The 21,188-nt window shown below is 47.9% G+C and overlaps 2 protein-coding genes across 2 annotated transcripts in view; both read left to right on the forward strand.

Moving 5' to 3' along the window:
* The window catches only part of ZNF287 (zinc finger protein 287), a 58,690-nt gene extending 58,390 nt beyond the window's left edge, over positions 1-300 (forward strand). Inside the window, exon 7 of the transcript XR_013961124.1 lies at positions 89-300. The gene's annotated coding sequence lies outside the window, so the exon portion shown is untranslated. The remainder of the gene's footprint in view (positions 1-88) is intronic.
* A 12,330-nt stretch (positions 301-12,630) lies between these two features.
* Positions 12,631-21,188, forward strand: part of LRRC75A (leucine rich repeat containing 75A) — a 54,533-nt gene continuing 45,975 nt past the window's right edge. Inside the window, exon 1 of the mRNA XM_080681524.1 lies at positions 12,631-12,916. Within this exon, the coding sequence (XP_080537650.1) occupies positions 12,665-12,916 (252 nt within the window). The 5' untranslated portion in view covers positions 12,631-12,664. The remainder of the gene's footprint in view (positions 12,917-21,188) is intronic.

Consider the following 21,188-nt stretch of genomic DNA (forward strand, 5'->3'; position numbering starts at 1 on the left):
CGTTCTCTGCAGACGGTGAAGAACAGTGGTTGCTACATGTTATTGTGCTGATAATTCCCTCTGTGTGTCTTTTCTATTTGTTACAAAGGGCTTTCCCATACTTTATCTCACTTGATAATCACCTCAACCAGGAGAGAAGGGCAATTTTACAAATGAAGAAAAAGACTCAGAGAGAACCCGTGACTTGCTTAAAGCATGATTCTCAAAGTGGTCCGGACCAGCAGCATCAGCATCACCAGGGAATTTATTAGACATGCAAATGCTGGCCCCAGCCTGATCTACCAAACCAGACACTAGGATGAGGCCCAGCCACTTGCTGCAGCAAGCCCTCCAGGTAATTCCAATGCATGCCAAAGCTTGAGAACCACTGACTTAGGATCACAGGGGTAGCACGGTACAGACCTTGGGTGAACCCAAGGATGTGCTGAGGTGCTGTCTTTCATTGCGTTTTTGCATATTAATAGCTTACAGTTTTCCTGTTCCTGCTTTTCTATGAAGCCCTAACCCAGGCCAGTTCCAGCTACATCTCCAACCTCCCTCCACTTCACTCTCCCTGCCACTGGCCTAATCTGTCCCTTAGACATGCTAAGCTTGTTTCCACCCCAGGACCTTTGCACACACTGTTTCCACTGCCTGGAATGCCATCCATCCTGGCTTGATTCTTCTCACCTTAGGTCTCAAGGCAAGTATCCTCTCTTCACTGAGACCTTTTTAGGGTCCCTCCATGACTCTGTCAGATCCCTCTATTATTCCCCTTGCTTGCTTTCTAGAAAGTAAACTCCTTGAGGGCAGGCTCCTGTCTTTCTTATTCACTATTATACTTCCAGAGCCCAGCACAGTATTAACACGTGGTAGAAACTCAGCAAACATTTATTGAATAAATAAACCACAAACGATGGGAGAAACCAAGATGGCGGCATAAGTAAACACCTGAAATGCTGCCTCGCACAACAACTTCAAAACTACAACTAAAAGACAGAATGGACACCATCCAGAACCACAGGAAGGCTGGCTGAGTGGAAATTCTACAACTAGAAGGGAAGAGAAAAGCACACTGAGACTCAGAGGAGCTGCGGAAGTAACGTGAGAGGGGCACGCGCATGGAGATGGCTGGCAACTGAGGATGCGGTTGTCTTTTTCAAGCGGAAGGGAGACAAAAGCTTCCGACTGCTCTGAACTTCAGTTCCAGGCGAGACTCTGGGGACCCAGACTCATACAGGGAGAAACTGGACTGTCTGGCATCGAGCAGAACTCGAGGGCAGCTTTCTCTCAGAGGTGCTTGCAGCAATTACCAAGGGACACTGAGAACTGGGGGCCTCTTAGGGCAGGGCTGATGGGAAGCCATTGCTGTTTGCTCCGCCCTGAGACTCCACCCCACCCCAGCTGTGCGCAGAGGCTTTTGCATAAGAATGGCTAGGTCCTTTGAAATCTAAACTTACCTAACAAACTGCAGCTGAGTGAGTGAGATCCAGAACATCCAAAAGAAGGCCCAAGGTCCAACAGCAGCTTGCACTGCTTCACAGCTGGGCCTCATCTGGGCACCTCCAAAACCCAAACAAAGAAGAGAAATCTGCAGATCTCTCTGTAGCTCCTGCTGGTGGCCTCAGGCAGAGGCTAAATTAGCACCTCCTTGGAGATCCAAGAGCCAGTGTGCCCACAGGTCAGAGTAGGACAATCCAGATTACAACTCCTCAGATCCATAAGGGACACACGCAGGGGGCAGACTCAGTGAGCACCAAAGCCCCACTGAAGCAAGTCTTGTCTCATAAGGGTGTCTCTAGCACAGAAGTTCTCCCATCATAAACACAGCTGATCCTCACAGCCAATTGGCCTGGAGGTCAATTCCTCCCAGTGATACCAACAACAATCAAGGCTTAACTACAACAAGACTGTGCACTCAGCCCACAAAGGGGTGCACCAAGAGTGTCCACCTCAGGGAACTGGGTAGGCTGAGCCACTGGGCCCTATAGGACACCTAGCACACAAAGCCACTCTATCAACTCAGGGAAGCAGCCAAAATTCGGAGACAAAGAAATAGGTCACAAATGAAAGAAGTGGAGGAAAGCAAATGACTGGATATAGAGTTCAAAACCACAGTTATAAGGTTTTTCAAGAATTTTCTAGAAAAGGCCAATAAATTTAGTGAGACCCTCGAGAATATGAAAAAGGACCAACTAGAAATTAAGCATACACTGCCTGAAATAAAAAATAATATACAGAGATCCAACAGCAGACTAGAGCAGTGGTTCTCAACCTTTCTAATGTCGCGACCCACAGGTTGAGAACCACTAGCAGGGTCGCCTAAGACCATCGGAAAACACAGATATTTACATTATGATTCATTAACAGTAGCAAAATTACAGTTATGAAGTAGCAACGAAAATAATTTTATGGTTGGGGGTCACCACAACATGAGGAACTGTATTAAAGGGTCGCGGCATTAGGAAGGTTGAGAACCACTGGACTAGAGGATCACAAGAATGAAGTCAAAGATTTGAAATACAAAGAAGCAAAAAACACCCAACCAGAAAAGAAAAAAGAAAAAAGAATCCAAAAATATGAAGATAGTGTAAGGAGCCTCTGGGACAACTTCAAGCGTACCAACATCTAAATTATGGGGGTGCCAGAAGAAGAGAGAGAGCAAGATACTGAAAACCTATTTGAAGAAATAATGACAGAAAACTTCCCCCACCTGGTGAAAGAAATAAACTTACAAGTCCAGGAAGCGCAGAGAACCCCAAACAAAAGGAATCCAAAGAGGACCACACCAAGACACATCATAATTAAAATGCCAAGAGCAAAAGACAAAGAGAGAATATTAAAAGCAGCAAGAGAAAAACAGTTAGTTACTTACAAGGGAGCACCCATACGATTGTCAGCTGATTTCTCCACAGAAACTATGCAGGCCAGACAGGAGTGGCAAGAAATATTCAAAGTGATGAATAGCAAGAACCTACAACCAAGATTACTCTACCCAGCAAAGCTATCATTCAGAATTGAAGGTCACATAAAGAGCTTCACAGACAAGAAAAAGCTAAAGGAGTTCATCACCACCAAACCAGTATTATATGAAATGCTAAAATGTATTCTTTAAGAAGAGGAAGAAGAAGAAAAAGGTAAAGATAAAAATTATGAACAACAAATACATATCTACCAACAAGTGAATCTAAAAATCAAGTGAATAAAAAATCTGATGAACAGAATAAACTGGTGAATATAATAGAATCAGGGGCATAGAAAGGGAGTGGACTGACAATTCTCGGGGGAAAGGGGTGTGGGAGGTGTGGGAAGAGACTGGACAAAAATTGTACACCTATGGATGAGGACAGTGGGGGGGGGGGGGTAAGGGCAGAGGGTGGGGTGGGAACCGTGTGGAGGGGAGCTATGGGCTGAAAAAAGAGGAACAATTGTAATAATCTGAACAATAAAGATTTATTTAAAAAAAAAAGCACACATATGCACACAGTTATTAAAAAATTTTTTTAAAAAATAAACCACAAACTAGAAGCAACTCAGAAGAAGGAAATGGCAGTTTCCTCTGCTCCCAACTCCGTAAGAACGGCCTGTCTAGGCTTTCCCTTGGGGAGGGGAGCAGGGAAGGCAGGGAACAGATTCTTCGACTGTCAGAGAGGCATAGACTGATATGACAGTGATCTCTCTTGGGAGATGGTATTCATTGTCTCCTGGCTAGTGGCTCGTGGAGTCTGGGGTGAGGGCAGTCTTGATTTCTTGTATGTCTTTCCTCAAGGCACCTGCCCAGCAGATGTGGGAGCAATGCTCGCCTCTTGTGGGATTGGCCTGCACTGCCCCTGGTGTTCAGGAGGCAGAGTTGTTCCCGTTACCTGGGTAGACCCACCCACAGAGAGCATGCTCCGGAGAATGGCAGTTCTTTTTATATCTCTAGAATCAAAGGAGAAAGCATAAGGAGAGTTACATGAAATTCACTGGTGGTAGATTAAGGAGATGAGAGAGAGCAAAGAGGGGAAATCCCTAGGATTAGATAAAAAGTAAAATGGAGAGATACATATTACGTCTACCTTGGTGGGTACACAATAGTTAACATTTACAGGAAATAGAGATGGTAGGCGGGCAACAAGGTAACAATGAGGACTTTCATAGTCATTGTGCTCCAGTGCCTGCATTTATGGGTCTAGGAAAGTACTCTGACATTTCAAAGGTATGTTATCCTGGATGCAAAAGAACAATGGATAGGGCTCACGTGAGGTAAAGACTGACATTTTACTAAGCAAGCGTGCCCCGGTAGGAATTTATGACCAGATCATCCCGTGGTTACTTTCGGTCACTGGGCTTGTTGAGCCTGCCATGTAGCCTCTCCTTCATTCACACGTAGCAAAAGGACTTGCAGGTGTGATTAAGAATCTTGAGGTGGGAGAGGTGATATTGTGATTTATATTTGCTCTTTGTTCACATTCCCTGCCTCAGAGCTCTGGGAACTCTTGGAATTTCCTAAGCATTGAGAAGGGAATTTTGTCTTTTGTCCTGTGAGTGAGGTGACTTGTGGACCCCATCTAAGGATGGGGGTCAGTTGCCAATGGAACCAACCATGTGATTAGAGGTTCGGAAGGTTTAGTCCCTCCCACCCCCCCCCACCTCCACCCTCCCCTGTCTCCACCCAACCGTGCCTCCAGATGGGAGGTGGAATCAATCGTCAATGCCCAATGATCTAATCAATAACGCCTATGTGACAAAGCCTCCATTAAAAAAAAAAGAGTTGGGAGGGCTTCCAGGTTGGTGAACATGTGAGATTCGGGGAGAGAGGCCGGCTTGGAGAGGGCAGGGAAGCACCTCGCCCTTTGCCCATACGTTCCCTATCCATCTCTTCCATCTGGATGTTCCCGAGTTATATTCTTTTACAATCAACCAGTGGTCTAGCAACATGTTTCTGAGTTTTGTGAACCATTTTAGCAAATTAATCAAACCCAAGGAGGGAGTTGTGGGAACCTATGATCTACAGCCACTTGACCAGAAGTACAGGTAACAACCTGGACTGTCAATTGGCCTCCTGAATTGGAAGGGGTCATGGGAACCTTCCATCTATGGTCCATCGGCCAGAAGCACAGGAAAATTGGGCTCGTGTCTGGCATTTGAAGTATGTGTGTGTAGGGCAGCCTTATAGAACTGAACTCTTAACTTGTAGAATCTGATACTGTCTCTGAGTAGATGGCTTCAGAACTGAGTTGAATCTTCAGGCCCTGGCTGGTGTCCAAGAATTGTTCGTTGCTGTGGACCCCCTGTGATGGGAAATGGGTCTCAGAACACCAGTTTAGGAGATTACCCTGGAATATTTAGGAAGGACCAATGTTATCACAAGGGTCCCCCTCAGAGGGAGACAGGGGGGTCAGAGAGAGGAGAGGTATGACAATAGAAACAGAGGTCAGAGTGAAAGAGGGACATGAGCCACAGAAGGAGGGCAGCCTCTGGAAGGGAAGGAAACAGATTTCCCCCTAAAACCTTCAGAGGGAAGACAGGTTTGCCAACACCTTGATTTTACCCAATATGACCCATTTTGGACTTCTGACCTCCTGAACTGTAAGTTAATAAAATTATGTTATTTTAAGCCACTAAGTTTGTGGTAATTTGTTACAGCAACAATAGAAAATGAATACCCAATAGAAAGTGGACAAAAGTGAACAGGCATTTCATGACAAAGGAAATACATGGGTCATTAAACAAAGTGAGAGTCAACATCTTCAGCCGTGGTAGCCAGCTTCAGGCTGCCAGAACAAAATGCACAGACAAGGTGGCTTAGAACAGACCATCCCATTCCACAAAGGAAAAGTCGGAAAGAAGAAAGGTGTGACAGGTCCCAAGCAAGTCCCAAACCTAGTCTTTGGTATGGCCGTCTAAGCTGACTAAGACATCAGTTCCTGAGGAAATGCAAATTAAGGCTCCCAATAAGATTCCATTTTAATTGGCAAAGTAAATGGCAAAAAGTAATAAGCCTATCAATACCAAGCAATGGAGGGAAGAGGATATGGAGCGGTTGGGAGAAGGATCTCTCATACAAAAGTAGGGTGGGCATTAATGTGGTCGAAAGCGGTTAGCATTTATTGTAAAGCTACACCATTTGATTTCTAGCACTATCCCAGATGCTCAACAAAAAGGTGCAAGAATATTCATAAGAGCACTCTTCCCAATAGCAAAAGTCTAAAAACTACTTGAATGGCCATCTGTGGGAAAGCGGAGGTAAACCAAGATACTTTCATACAATGAAAATGAATGAACTACAATGACATACAGCAACAAGGATGATTCTTACCAATACAATACTAAAAGGGGAACTAGCTACTTTTTTGTAAAATATAGCTCTGAAAAAAATGTCATGGTGCAAGATACTATTTTATAAAGGTGAAGACACCCAAAATAAAAAACAGCTACCCTTTCGGAACAATGTAACTGCAATACCAGTGTGGAGAGAACCTGGAAACAGAGGAAATAGGTGGGGTTTGGATTAAACAGGATTGGGCATGACTTGAAAAGTCAAAATCTGGACCATAGGAACACCAGTCTCTCCAGTTTTGCATATAGTTGAAATTTTCCATTATAAAAATAAATTTTAAATAATATAGAAAGGAAAGCAAGGAACAACAAACATAGGGTTCAGTGGGCAGGGTCGAGGGACAGGTGGGAAACCTACAGATGAAATGTCAGCTATTGCCAGAGGACTGGCTTGGCTTTGTTTTGTTTTGGATAGTGAGTTCATGGGCACTTATTACATAACTAATTAAGCAGCTGTGTTAAAGCAAGCCATGCATGGAGCAATGAAGAAATAATTAGAGAAGCAGAGAAAAAAGCACTGGAGTCAGCCTTGGATCACAGGACCCAGCCCTCTGGTGCTCCGTGTGCAAGGAGAGATCCTGGAAGTGGTGAAGGCCTGGGTGCCAGTCCTCCCGCCCTCCATGGGCCCCTCTCCCCTCAGAGGCTATGTCCCTCACCTGTGTGCCTATCAAAGGCCTGGGCAAGGCATCCTAGAGCTTCTAGGTTCCTAATAAGAGCTTGTCAGATGTTGGGAATGCCATGCAGGTTCCTACTGATGGACTCAGACTAAAATGTGGGGGTTGACATTCATCTCCCATACATGTCATCATTCAGAGACCCTGACATATTTACCTGGTAGCTGAGAGAAGGCACCAGGTGTCTGAGGAGCTACTGAGAGAGTAGGCTAATGGGCCACCTAGAAAGGACTAAGAGTCAGGGAGCCCTTTCTCTCTCTCTCTCTCTCTCTCTCTCTCTCTCTCTCTCTCTCTCTCTCTCTTGTGTGTGTGTGTGTGTGTGTGTGTGTGTGTGTGTGTGTGTGTGTTTTCAGTGTTCCCTCAGGGTCAGTTCTTTTTATTTTATTTTATTTATTTCAGAGAGGAACAGAGAGGGAGAGAGAAATAGAAACATCAATGATGAGAGAGAATCATTGATTGGCTGCCTCCTACACACCCCACACTGGGCCCACAACCCAGGCATGTGCTCTGGCTGGGAATAGAACCGTTACCTCCTGGTTCTTAGGTCAACACTCAACCACTGAGCATGCCAGCCAGACTCAGGGTCAGTTCTTTCAGTGAAACTCTAACTTCTGCTGAGTCCATAAATGGTTCTGTCCCCTTTGCAATCTTAATGAACCCTCAAGAGAGAAAAACTGTTGCTCCCTTCCTCCCTAAGCCCCAGCTCTTCTAGATCTCCTCAAACTGTGGTCCCTAGAGAGACCCACTGGCAACTTCAGGATCCCTGGAAATTCACTAGAAATGCAAATACCTCTGATTTACTGAATCATAAACTCTAAGGGGTGGCCCTCAGCGCTCGGGTTATTTTTTTTTATTATATTTTTGTACACCCCAGTGAACAGCTATTATATAACTTAATATGTGATCACCCCAATAAATCCTGCATCCACCCAGCACCTAGATTATTGACTATATTCTCTATCTTGCACTTTACATCCCCATCACTATTCTGTAACAACCAATTTGTAATTTTTAATCCCTTCACCTTTTCTGCCCACCCTCCCTAACTGGCAACCGTCAAAATGTTCTCTGTATCTATGAGTCTGTTTCTGTTCTGATTGTTCATTTTATTTGTAGATTCAATTGTTGATAGATATGTATTTATTGCCATTTTATTGTTCATATATTTTATCTTCTTTTCTTCTTCTTCTTAAAGAATACCCTTTAACATTTCATATAATACTGGTTTGGTGGTGATGAACTCCTTTAGCTTTTTATTTTCTGGGAAGGTCTTTATATGTCCATTGATTCTAAATGATAGCTTTGCTGGGTAGAGTAATCTTCGTTGCAGGTCCTTGCTTTTCATCACTTTGGATATTTCTTGTCAATCCCTTTTGGCCTGCATAGTGTCTGTTGAGAAATCAGCTGACAGTCTTATGTGAGCTCCATTATAGGTAACTAATTGCTTTTCTCTTGCTGCTTTTAAGATTCTCTATTTGTCTTTAACCTTTGGCATTTTAATTATAGTGTGTCTTGGTGTGGACTTCTTTGGATTCATCTTGTTTGGGACTCTCTGCACTTCCTGGACTTGTAGGTCTGTTTCCTTCAGCAAGTTAGGGAAGTTTTGTGTCATTGTTTTTTCAAACAAGTTTTCAATTTCTTGCTCTCTCTCTCTTCTCCTTCCAGTACCCCCATGATGCGAATGTTGGTACACTTGAAGTTGTCCCAGAGGCTCCTTACACTATCCACATTTTTTAAAATTCCTTTTTCTTTTTGCTGTTCTGATTGGGTGTTGTTGTTTTGTTTTGTTTTGTTTTGTTTTGTGTGTTGTTGTTTTTTTGCTTCCTTATATTCCAAATCACTGATTTGATTCACAGCTTCATCTATTCTGCTGTTAAATCCTCGTAAATTATTCTTTATTTCAGTTAGTGTAGCCTTCATTTCATTTCTGGTTCTTTTTTATGCTGTTGAGGTCCTCACTAAGTTCCTTGAGCATCCTTACAACCAGTGTTTTGAACTCTGCATCTAGTAGATTGCTTGTCTACATTTTGTTTAGTGTTGGTTTTTTTCTGGAGTTTTGTTCTGTTCTTTCATTTGGGACATGTTTCTTTGTCTCCTCCTTTTAGCCACCTCCCTGTGTTTGTTTCTATGTATTAGATAGAGCTTCTATGTCTCCTAGGCTTTGTAGCATGGCCTAATGTAATGGGTGTCCTGTAGTGTCCAGTGGCACAGCCTCCCTGATCACTCCAGCTGGACACTCGAGGTAATCACACCCCCCCGCCCCTTTGTAGGCTGTACACTCTCCTGTTGTATTTGAGTCTTGATTGCTGTTGGCACATCAATGGGAGGGATTTACCCAGGCTGATCAGCTACAAGGACTGGCTGTGAGCACTGACCACCGACCTCCAACCACCTTGGAGGATCAGCTATGCAGGGACCCACTGCACAGAGCAGGGCTTACTTCAGCAGGGCTCTGGTACCCAATGAGTCAAACCCTTGAGTGTGTTGCTTGTGGAGATGGTTGGGTGGTGGTCCTTCGATGTGCTCTGAAGCTGTCCACTGGGTGTGCTGACTCTGGAGCTTCCCAGGAGGTGCAGGCCAAGGTCAGCCACAACTTTTGTTCTGCCTGGAGCCACCAGACATAAGCTATAAAGCAATATGCTGATGGCTGCTTCTTGTGCTGCGCTTGGAGTTGCCCAGGCAAGGCCAAGCTATAAACCAAGGTGGGCTTCTGCTAGTGCTGGGCCTGGGGCCACTTAGCTAGAAGTATGGGGTTCATTGAGGCCAGATACTGCTTGTTTGAGAGGTTTTAGGAAAATATGAAGTATGAGGAATGAATGGAGGTAACAACGGTGTGACAATAAATATAAGTATTTCCAAAAAGCTTAGCAGAAAAGGAAAGAGCCCACATTGGTGAGCAGAGGGGATGGGACAATGAAAGTTTTCTTTCTAAATAGATGGAAGAGAGTGAGGAGAACAAGCCATTAAAGAGGGAAAAGTTGGGAAATTAAAAGTAATTTGAAGAGGATAAAATTAGGTCTTCAAAGAAGAGGAAAGGAATGACATTCAGATCCCAGGTGAAGGTCTGGGATGCCCCAGCCACACACCCTCAAGCAGGCCTACCTGCTACCTGTCCAGCAGGTTTCCCTGGTAGCCACTTTGCCTGGTAGGCTTGCAGCCAGAAATGAGAGGCACCAAAGTGTTTTTCAACCTGGGTTCTCTGGAGATGCCAACAGGGATGTTCTACACACATTGGGTCGAGGCAAGTTAGGAAGGTGCTGCTCTAAGCCCTGTGAGTCCAGCTGGCAGGCAGATTGAAAGTTCACTTCCAGCAGAGATGGGCATTTGGAAGTGGGCATCCAAAGGGATGAAAGAGCCTGCTGGGGGAGACACAAACCTCACCCCTCAGATACTCAAGATTGACAGAGAAAACACCTATGGGAAGACCCAATGATTGTTCCCTGTGTAGGAAAAGGAACTGTCCTTAGCAGAACACCTGTACTCTGCTTGGAGTTTCTGCATCTTACTCTCCTTGACAGTGTGCTTATCCCAGTGGGAGAGAGGAATTCGCTAGGACTTGCCTGATTTCTAACTGTCAGCACATGGTGGGTTCCAGCTCTCTCTGATTTGGGATCTGGCTCTCCTGCCCCTGTAGCCCACACTGTCCTTTCCTCCCAAAACAGCACTTAGGGCCTGGGTCAGAGGCAAGCACACACCCTGTGGCTGAGACCAGGACAGCCACCCCAGCCTGCCAGGTGGTCTGCGATTGGGTAGGTCCTCCAGGTGCCTTACTTAGCCTTCTATCTGGCAGGGCCCTGGTTCCAATTACCCTCAGACTTCAGGTGATCTGGTGCATATGGACTCAGCCTGGCAGAGGTGGCCAGGGAGGGAGGGGGCCAGCAGGAGTGTGCAGTTGGGCTTACTTGGGGGCATGCCTCTGCTTTTTTGTATGGAGATTACTCCCAGGAGCCTTCTCCAGAGGTGTGAGAATGAGAACAAAAAGCAGCAGTTCTTTATACCTTGATGGTCTAGACCAGTGGTCGGCAAACTGCAGCTCTGTTGACTAATGAGTTTGCCGACCACTGGGATAGGGGCTTAATCACAAGGAACAACAACAGCCTGTAATTGTTGGAATCAAGAGTCTAGGTCAGTGGTCGGCAAATCATTAGTCAACAGAGCGGCAAACCGCATGTGGCTCACAAGCCGCAGTTTGCCGACCACTGGTCTAGACCTGCAGCTTGCCACAGCAGGCAGACTGGTGTGCCGCAAGAATTTTTAAAACATGCAATACCTGACTATTAATCAGGGTCACTGACTTCTTTTCCTTTAGGTTGTCAAATAAAAAAATGACAACAGTCAACACAACAATAACCGAACCGTGTGAATGAATCAAAATTATACCTTTTTTTTTCCTTTTTGTCAGATTGGCAAAAAATATCTTTTTTGGTGTGCTGCAGAATTTTAGTAATTAGTTTATGTGCCATGAGATGAAAAAGGAGAGACTGATGAAAGCAAGAGATTAACTCTCTCCATAAAAGGGCACACACACAACACACAACCTTACGCAGTTTCTGGGTCCACTCACCCACCACCACCAACAACAGGCAGGTGTCAAAGTGTAACCGGACAAACAATGGGTCCGTGCTGCCTGTTAATTAAACAGAGACAGGGTTGACTCATATACGAGCATTTATTCCAATATTGCCGGCAGTGTGGGAAAGCAGCAGGTCAGCCACAAAAATCTGCTCTGCAGCCAGCTGCTTATATAGCAAAAGAGCTGTGTACAGATATGCAGAAGGACTAGGGGTCTTCAAAGGACTTAGTGATGTGCAAGGGCTGGGGTTACAGGGGAAATAGCCAAAGGGAGTGCCAGGTGGGCAGTTAAAAGGTAAGCAGGCTGGAGGTTTGCAAGGCCTGCAGGGATGCAAAAGGGCTGGTGATTCTGGTTTCTGCAGCAGTTGTTCATCTTTCCATGATAACAGGCAGCTCCAAATGGGGAGGAAGGCTGCAGCTCCAGCCAGGGTAGAATGTGCCTTCTTTAATCAGAATAAAACAATCACGGTTAACAGAGCATGATTCCGATTTCTTACAATTCTAGCTGGTTCCCCAACCTTCTGTTTCTGCCCCCTTTCAAAAGGAGTATCAAAATCAGCCCGAAGCCTGGCTGAGAGACCACTCTGTGCTTCAACTTTCCCATGCGGCAGGGCACCCGGACCGTCTCCCGGGGCCTCACCCTGGCGCACCGTGGAGGAAAACCCTGGGAAATCCGGTGGGACCAAGAGCCATGGCTCCTGGGGCCTGCCCGGCCAGCAGTCTCCACGCCACTGCGCTCCGGGAGGCACGTCGCGGTGGCCCGCAAGGGGCCCGGTGCTGGGGCCGACGCCGTAGGGGGCAGCCGTCCGCCCCAGCCCGGAGCCAAGGGGAGGGAAGCAGAAGGGAACGAGGGAAAAGGCTGGGAGGGAAGAAAGGAGGGAGGGCGGCGCGGCGGCGCGGCGGCGCGGAGCTCGGGAGCGGACGCAGGGGCGGGAGTGGAGCCGAGCCGGGGGCGGGGCGGTGGCGGGCGGCGAGCGCTGGGGAGCGCGCCCGGGAGCGTGGAGGGAGGAGCGAGGGGAGCGCGGGCCGCCGCCGCCCCCGCCCCGCCCCGCCCGCGCGCAACAGTTTCCCCAAAGTTGCAGCCTGGGAGGCGGGCCGCCGGCCGCGGACGCGGCGGGATGGGCACCCGGCAGACCAAGGGCAGCCTGGCGGAGAGAGCCAGCCCCAGCGCGGCGTCCGCTCCTCGCCGCGAACGGCCCGACTTCTGGGCGTCGCTGCTGCTGCGCGCCGGGGACAAGGCGGGGCGCGCGGGCGCGGGCGCGGGGCTGCCCCCCTACCACCGGCGCGTCGGCATAGTCCAGGAGCTGCTGCGGATGGTGCGCCAGGGCCGGCGGGAGGAGGCCGGGACGCTGCTGCAGCACCTGCGCCAGGTGAGCGCGACGAGGGGGTACGGGGGGCGCCAGCTGCGGGAGCGCCCCGCCCCTCCCTGGGGAGGCCGGGGAGCGCCGAGGGGCACCGCCCAGGGTCCCCTCTCGCGGGTATGGAACCCGGTTTGGCAGCAGGTGAGCACTGGCTCCCGCGGAATTTGAGGCCTCCGGATTGGGCGGAAGAAGGATGGCTGGGCGAGGCTGGGCTGCGGGGGACCTGTTGAAATAATGTCCCCGCTTCTCTCCTCCACTGGCTGAGAGGCTGGTCCCAGGGATGATTGGTGGGAAGGGGTGCGGGGAGGGTTGCCTGGGTTGGCCAAAGGCGCTTTTCTTCCTCTTTACCCACTGGCAGTCACCCCCTGCCAAGGGTCCTCAAGGAATGCGTAATTGCCAGCTTCTCTGGGGAATCCAAGGGCACAGCCGTGGGGCTGGTGAGATGCCAATCCGTGTGGTTGCCCACCTGGAGGCATTCTATATTGCGCCTCAGGTGGGAGACAGTGTTTTATCTCCCGCTGAATAACTTGGACAGGTGCTCAGCCGGGAGCCCCTACTGAGCAGTGGAGGGGAGAGGGGGTTGGATTGGTTTCCTGAAAGCTGCCAGCGCTCTGCCCTCTGCCTGTCCCTGTCCCACTGGTTAGCGACTGACTGCCGGTCTGGCGTTCCCCTCCACTTCAGGGCTGCCCTGGGCCCCCCCTGTCACCCTCCTCTCTTCGACTCGTTTTCCTTCCTTACTTTTGAGAGCGGGGTGGCCTGGTCCATGGATTTTGTTGAGTGGGAGAGGCAGGGAGGTGTCTTTACTCAGCTTTGGGGGGCGAGTTCGGGCTCCACATTCTTGCTAGATAGACCCTCTTAGTGGTGGAGTCCATGCCGATGGGAGAGGGGATCTCTGGTGGCCTTCCTGAAGTTTTCCCATCGCTGATGAAATAGGATGTATGGGCACCTTCCTAGGAGGAGTTTCTAAAACCGGCTCGGATGCGTATCCCTTCTGATTCTGTGGCGACCCCTCCCCACTTACACCTGACACGCTGGTACCCTGGAGTGTGTGTTCCCAAGGTGTGCACAGCACTGGGAGAGAGAAACAGAGACCTAGGGGCCAGGGAGGGGTGAGGTCAGCTCTTGGCCTCCTCATTTTTCCAAACAGAATGAGGCCTGAGATGCCACTTGATTCTCTTGAGCCTTCTCTGAATTGATTCATCAAAGAAAGATGACATTACCCATCACATAACTTTAGCTGTGTGTATTTATTTGTCTCAAAAATTGGAAACCAATGCATGGCCTTTGTGGAAACTCTTGCTTTCAAACAGAATAATGGATTTTCCAGACCATCACATCCCATTTGCACACCAGACAGCAAGAAGATTCTACTAATCACATGCTGTCCCCCAGCACTGTGGTGCCTGCTTCTGGGAAACAGAAGAGTGGAGGCGCTGACAGGAGGGGGTCAACACAGCCCTTTTGGAGGAGAAAGAACAAAGTGAAGTCAGCATTCTTGAGGGCCAGTCACAGGAGGCAGATACCTTGGGCGCCTCCCGTCCCTCTGAGGCTGAGGAGGATCCCAGGTCCTGAAGCGGACCTTCTCCCTGGCTTTTGGAAGACAGATAAGTCCCTGTGGCCCCACAGGGTCCTTGAGACAGGGAGTATTTTTTGAGAAATGTTGGTCTTGTCGGTGTCCTGACACCCTTCTGAGTGGCAGGACTAGGAGAGCTGATGGGGGCATGATGGGGTTAATCAGACACTCCCCTTTTTTGTGAAAAGAGTAGAAGGACTTGCCCGCAGCTCTTGGCAGGTCGGCTCCCTTGACCTTAGCTGTGGGTAAGGTCGGTGGGCCTCTGCAGAGCCAGCGATGGGCATGCCTGTGGGGGCTGGAGAGCTGCCCTGTTGCCTGGAGGGTACAGATCAGGGACCTAGGCGGTGGTGGGAGGGGAGCACCAGGGTCCACATGTCTGTCAGAAACAGAGAGATGGTTTTCTAGGACCCTGAGGCTGTCTAGAGGAATGTCGAGCTGGGTCTGTGCTGTGCGCTGAAGTGGCCCTTTCTCCCAAATTGTTTTTCATTCTAGTCTCCTTCTCCAACCTGGAAGTGGTGATGTTCAGAAAGGGGACGAGCAGTCGCTGAGACGTGGAAACACCAGGGCCTCTGGGGGCAGACTGCAGAGCTCAGGGTGCTCAGTCCCATGGTGATGTTATTGAAGTCACAGGGTGGGCCTTGAGGAGCAAGCAGGGAGGAAGAGCAGGACAGTACAAGCCTCCACATTTGCACGGCACTTCCTCCTGTGTTTGATAACCTCCTCTGTTTGGCTGCAGAATTTGTGTATGCGCAGGGTCCCGGGGTTGGAGGTCAACTGGAGATCTTTAATCCCTATGCAGTGGTCGGCAAACTGCGGCTCGCGAGCCACATGCGGCTCTTTGGCCCCTTGAGTGTGGCTCTTCCACAAAATACCACGGCCTGGGTGAGTCTATTTTGAAGAAGTGGCGTTAGAAGAAGTTTAAGTTTAAAAAATTTGGCTCTCAAAAGAAATTTCAATCGTTGTACTGTTGATATTGGGCTCTGTTGACTAATGAGTTTGCCAACCACTGCCCTATGGTCTTAACCTCAAGTCCTTGAGCTTGTTGAGGTCATGAAAAACTCTTCCCACACAAATGCAAGAATTTCAGAGGGTTCACATACCCCAAGTTCAGCATATGCTCTAGTCTGGTTCCACCCCCCGCTATGTGATTTGCTACAGGCTCAGGCTATGGAAACAGACTCAGGGACCATGTGTGGCAATTCTTGGTGGCTGCAGATGCTGCTGCTTCTGAATGCCCCTCGTTCGACTCTAAGATTGGGGTGAGGTTCCCTGATTGGAAACTGCAACTGTCCATGCTTGTCACTCGCTGGAGAGATAGAAGGAGGCCTTACTTAATGTTAATGGTGCTGAGCTGTGGCCAGTGATGCATCCCTTTAGGAGCAATGTGATCATGGGAAGAGCCTCAGCTGAGGGTCAGCACAGACGCTTGCCTTCTGGTCCTCAGTCTGCTTTGACCTTGGACCCAACAGATAACCCAAGTTGTGTTTCCTCATTTCCCAAAGGGTATCTGGGGTACTGAGCAGAGCAAACGCTACAAAGTATGTGAAATTGTGTTGGCTTTGCAAATCAAGACAGGTTTTTCCAGCAAAGATGATAAGGAACAGAAGAATCTGCCCTAATTTGGGTTTGGCCAGGCTATGGACAACGTCTCCTGTCTGAGACCGGGCTCGAGGAGCTTTGGGATTCTGTCTACCTGGCCAGGGCTCGGGCTGGATCAGCAGCTCACTGCAGATTCAGAAGCTGTCTGGAGTGGGTGCTCATGGGATAAAAGAAGCCAAATATGGGAAAGAGGCCATTCCTCCCCCGCTTCCCCGGAACCCAGTCCGGCAGGCCTCACCCTTCCCCAGATGACCTGCCCTGAGTCTTGGGATCAGGCTTGCCATCTTTAAGGAGCGCTGGGGAAGAAGTAACATTTAGTCATGAAGTGGGGGTGAGTGCCAGGCTACGTGCAAGGTGGGGTGTCATCTCGTCAGCCCACCAGTTTCTCTGAGTCCCCAATTTTCCAGACTAGGGTGTTAGCCAGCTTCATATAGCACCAGCATAAGGGGTCCCAGGACACAGGCTGAAGTGGCTCACTTCCTCCTGTTCACCAGCCTCCCTGCTTCCTTGTAAAGAGGGTGTGATTGGGTTGGTTTACTGTCTCTCAGTATGGCTCCGCCCTATTGGGCGGAGTTGTCCAGTGTCAGCCTGCCTGCCCCACCCAATGGTGCGGCTTGGACATGGACTCAGTCCACTGTGGCCAGGGTGGCAGAAATGCCTTCACTCTACAGGTAGGAGCATGAACCACATCAGCTAATGCAAAACAAGAACGCGCCACCCCAGGACCTAGGGTGTCTTGCTTCCCCAGGGCAGCTACATAATGGACTGAGGCTCCCTGGGCACCTGGAAACGGGGCAGATCTTTCCTACCTGGAGGCAGAAAGATTAGTGGAATGGCCCTTGAAAGTCACCTTTTTCCTCTGACATCCACCTTGAAAATCTCTGTAGGTGAATAGGTTGAAAGGTCACCAGATATCAGCAGGGAGGCCCCCACCCTGGACTGTGATCTTAGTCTTCCGTCATCTGGAATGCATTTCCTTATTTCCACTGAACGTTCCTTACCTTTCCACGGCCACCTTCCTGGACCGTGTCAGCCCGTGGTTCTGAGATACAGAGGTCTTTTAGGTCCTACCACGCTGGGTGGTATTTCATCACCATGCACAGATTCCCCTGGTGCCCATTTTGTTTGTCACCTGATGTTTCCTGAGAGGAGACACCACCACCACCTTTGGCCCTGGCATGGTACTGACCACCACAGGCCTGTAACATTCTTTTTTCTTTCTTTTAAAAAAATCTTTATTGTTGAAAGTATTACAGATGTCCCCTTTTTTGTCCCCCAGTGCTCCCCTCCACCCAGTTCCCACCCTGCCCCAGGCCTTCACCACCCTACTGTCTATGTCCATAGGTAATGCATATCTTCTATTATATATAAAAGGCTAATATGCTAAGTGCCCGACCATCCAGGTAATGACGTCACGTAGCAACACCCGGCTTCCTCTCCCTAGCAACAACTAGCCTCCTTGCAGTTTCTTCAGCCCAGGAAGACTTGCATTATAGCCAGGTGCAAACATTTCATACTTTAGCCAAATGTCTGTGAAGCCTTTTCCCGTGCCTCATCTCATTTGATCCCCACAGAAGTCCTGGAGTAGGTAGATAGGAGACTTGGTGGAATCCTATTTTCTTTTCATTAGCTGGAAAATAGAGATTTAGAACGCTTAGAAACTTGACCTGACTGAAAAGAAGTAAGAAATGGTGGACCTTGAAAATGACTTCAGGTTTTCTCACTACGCAGAATATAGTCAAACACTACTGCAGTTACATATTTTACCCTTTGTTCTCCCTGCATGATCTACAATAATAATCTGCTTCCTGTTGATATTTACTGCTGTGTTGTTGACAATTACCTGAAAGAGAAGTTGGGGTGCTTCACCGGCAGGAAATAGTTTAGCTAAATCATTAAGCAGATCTAATTAAGCAAGTTTATTCTATATCTATAAAAGGCTAGGTTGACTCGCACATGCACGATACATATAAAGCTCTCATGGGTACCAATTGCACATGTGTGTTTCCATCTGTCATTGCCGATCGTGAATTTGGTTGACACTTCTATTATAGAGAAAGGGCGAATAGTGATATTAAAATATTTCTTCTAATTAATTTCCTTTCAATGTGCACAAATTTGTGCACCAGGCCACTAGTATGCATATAAGATCTTTGGTTAATCTCTTTCTACACAGCCCCTCTCTCCTTCCCTCTGTGTTTCCATACCTCTGATTCTATGTTATTCATCAGTTTATTTTGTTCATTAGATTTCTTGTTCATTTATTTTGATTTTCAGATTCAATTGTTGATAGGTAGGTACTTATTGCCACTTTATTGTTCATATTTTTAGTTGTTTCTCCTTCTTCTTCTTCTTCTTCTTCTTCTTCTTCTTCTTCTTCTTCTTCTTCTTTTTCTTCTTCTAGAATACCCTTCAATATTTCATGTAATACTGGTAATACCCATGTAATACTGGTTTGGTGGTAATGAACTCTTTTATCTCTTTCTTTTCTGGGAAGCTCTTTATCTGACCTTCAGTTCTAAATTATAGCTTTTCTGGGTAGAGTAATCTTGGCTGTAGGTCCTTACTATTCATCACTTTGAATATTTCTTGCCACTCCATTCTGGCCTGCAAAGTTCCTGTTGAGAAATCAGTATGATGTATCTTGGTGTGGGCCTCTTTGGGTTCCTCTTATTTGGGACTCTCTGCACTTCTGGACTTGTACATCTATTTCTTTCACCAGGTAGGCGAAGTTTTCTGTCATTATTTCTTCAAATAGGTTTTCAATATCTTGCTGTTTCTCTTCTCCTTCTGGCATCCCCATGATGCAAATGTTGGTACATTTGAAGTTGTCCCAGAGGCTCCTTACACTATCTTCATATTTTTTTATTCTTTTTTTTTTTTTTTTTTTTTTTTGCTCTTCTCATTGGGTGTTTTTTGCTTCCTCGTATTCCAATTGTTGATTTGATTCTTGAAATATTGAATCCCTGTAAATTATCCTTTATTTCAGTTAGTGTATGCTTTATTTCTGACTGGTCCTTTCTCATGTCTTTGACACTTTCACTAAGATCCTTGAAAGTCTCACTAAGTCCCTTGAAGCTCTCATTAAGTTCCTTGAAGCTCTCATTAAGATCCTTGAGTAACCTATTAACATTGTTTTTAACTCTGTATTCAGTAGTTTGCTTGTTTCCATTTCTTTCATTTGTGACATGTTTCTTTGTCTTCACATTTTGGCTGGCTGCTTCCCTGTGTTTTTTTCTATGTATTAGGTGGAGCTGCTATGTCTCCTGGAATTGGTAGAGTGGCCCAGTGGCTCAGCCTCCCCAGTCACCTGAACTGGGCATTCTAAGTGCGCCCCTGTGTGGGCTGTGTGCACAGTCTTGTAGTTGAGCCTTGATTGCTGTTGGTCTCACTGGGAGGAATTGACCTCCAAACCAATTGGCTGTGAGGACCAGCTGCATCTACAGTGGATGGGCTGCTATACAGGAGACACCTTATAGAGCAGGACTTGCTTCAGTGGGGCTTTGGTACTCACTGAGTCTGCCTCTTGTGTGTGTTGCTTGTGGATGTGTAGAGTTCTATGGTGTGGTCTGAAGCTGTCCACCTGGTGCACTGGCTCTGGAGCTACCTGGAAGGGCTACAGAGAGATCTGCAGATGGCTGCAAGTTGTATTGGGCTAAGAGTACCCAGGTGAGGCCCAGCTGTGAAGTAAGGCAGGTTGGTGCTAGTTCCTGGTCTTGGTCCTTTTATTGATAGATTTGGGGCATGCTGACAACAGCTGCTGCTTGTTTGAGAGATTTTAGCAAAGTCTGAAGGCTGAGCCAGGACAGTCTATTCATATGGAAAAACAGCTGCAAACAGCTTGGGTGAGGCTGCAAATTGCAAGGGGCAGAGTCTCAGGGAATCACTAGGGTGGAGTGAACAGTGTGGGCCAGGCTGATGGAAACTCAGATATGGCTGCCACTCAGCTCTGTGATGGAGGAGGTCCCAGCACAGGGACAGTGACCCCTGAGAGCACCTTTGTCTGAGAGAAAGCTGCCCCCAAGTTCCTGCCCTGATGCCAGACAGTCCAGTTCCTCCCCATATGTCCCTGGATTCCCCAAAAGCCACTGCCTGGCACTGGAGCTCAGAGGAAGCGGGACCATGTAAGTTCATGTGTGGGCCCTTTAAGAGGATCACCTGGGACTGCAGCAAGCTTCCTTATCATTAGCCACAATCCCCGCTGGTTTTTATAGCCTGAAATTACAGGGACTTCTCTTCCCAGCTCTGGAACCCTGGGCTGGGGTCTGGTGTGGGGCTGGGACCCCCTGTTTCTCACGGGACATGGACCAGCCCATTTTGTGCCTCTGCCCCTCCAGTCTCAGTGTGCTTTCTTCTTTACTTCTCTAGTTGTAGGATTTCCATTCAGCCAGATTTTAGGCGGTTCTGAATGATGGTTGTTCTGTAATTTAGTTGTAATTTTGATGTGGTTGTGGGAGGCAGCAAGTACCGGTGTTTACCTATGCCACCAACTTGGTTCCTCTCCCCCTGTAACATTCTTCAGTGAGTCCGAGCTGTGAAGGTGTGTGTCTGCCACCACTGTCAAGGTGTGTCCTCAGAAAGCATTTGGCTCCCTGGCCACAGCTGTGTCCTGGGGCATGTTCACCAGGCCATGGCAGCTGGCATGTTTGCCTTCTGTGTGGTTGGATTCCAGGGAGCGGGGTCCGAGGGGCTTGGCTGTTCCTGGCAGCCTGTCAGGTGGTGGTATTCTTGGATAGAGGGGTGGCATGGTGCCCAGCCTCTGTGGGTACCTCAGGGATCCCATCTGGCAGGTGTGGTCTGGCGCCTCCACCAAAGTGGCAGAAGGGGATGGAGCCTGCGGGAGAGCCTGGCCTTTGCATCTCGGATCCGCTGGTTGTGCTGAATCATGTTCATTCCAGCCACAAAAAGGAACCTGACTTTTTAAGTTTTTATTTATTTATTTATTTATTTTGTTAATTCTCACCCAAGGATATTTTTTCCACTGATTTTTTTTTTAATAGTGTAGAGACTGACTTCTGAGGGCTACTTTTAAAATGTATATTTTTTTTATTGATTTCAGAGAGGAAGGGAAAGGGAGAGAAAGATAGAAACATCAATGATGAGAGAGAA

This window comes from Plecotus auritus (assembly GCF_963455305.1).
Source record: "Plecotus auritus genome assembly, chromosome: 7".
Lineage (NCBI taxonomy): Eukaryota > Metazoa > Chordata > Mammalia > Chiroptera > Vespertilionidae > Plecotus > Plecotus auritus.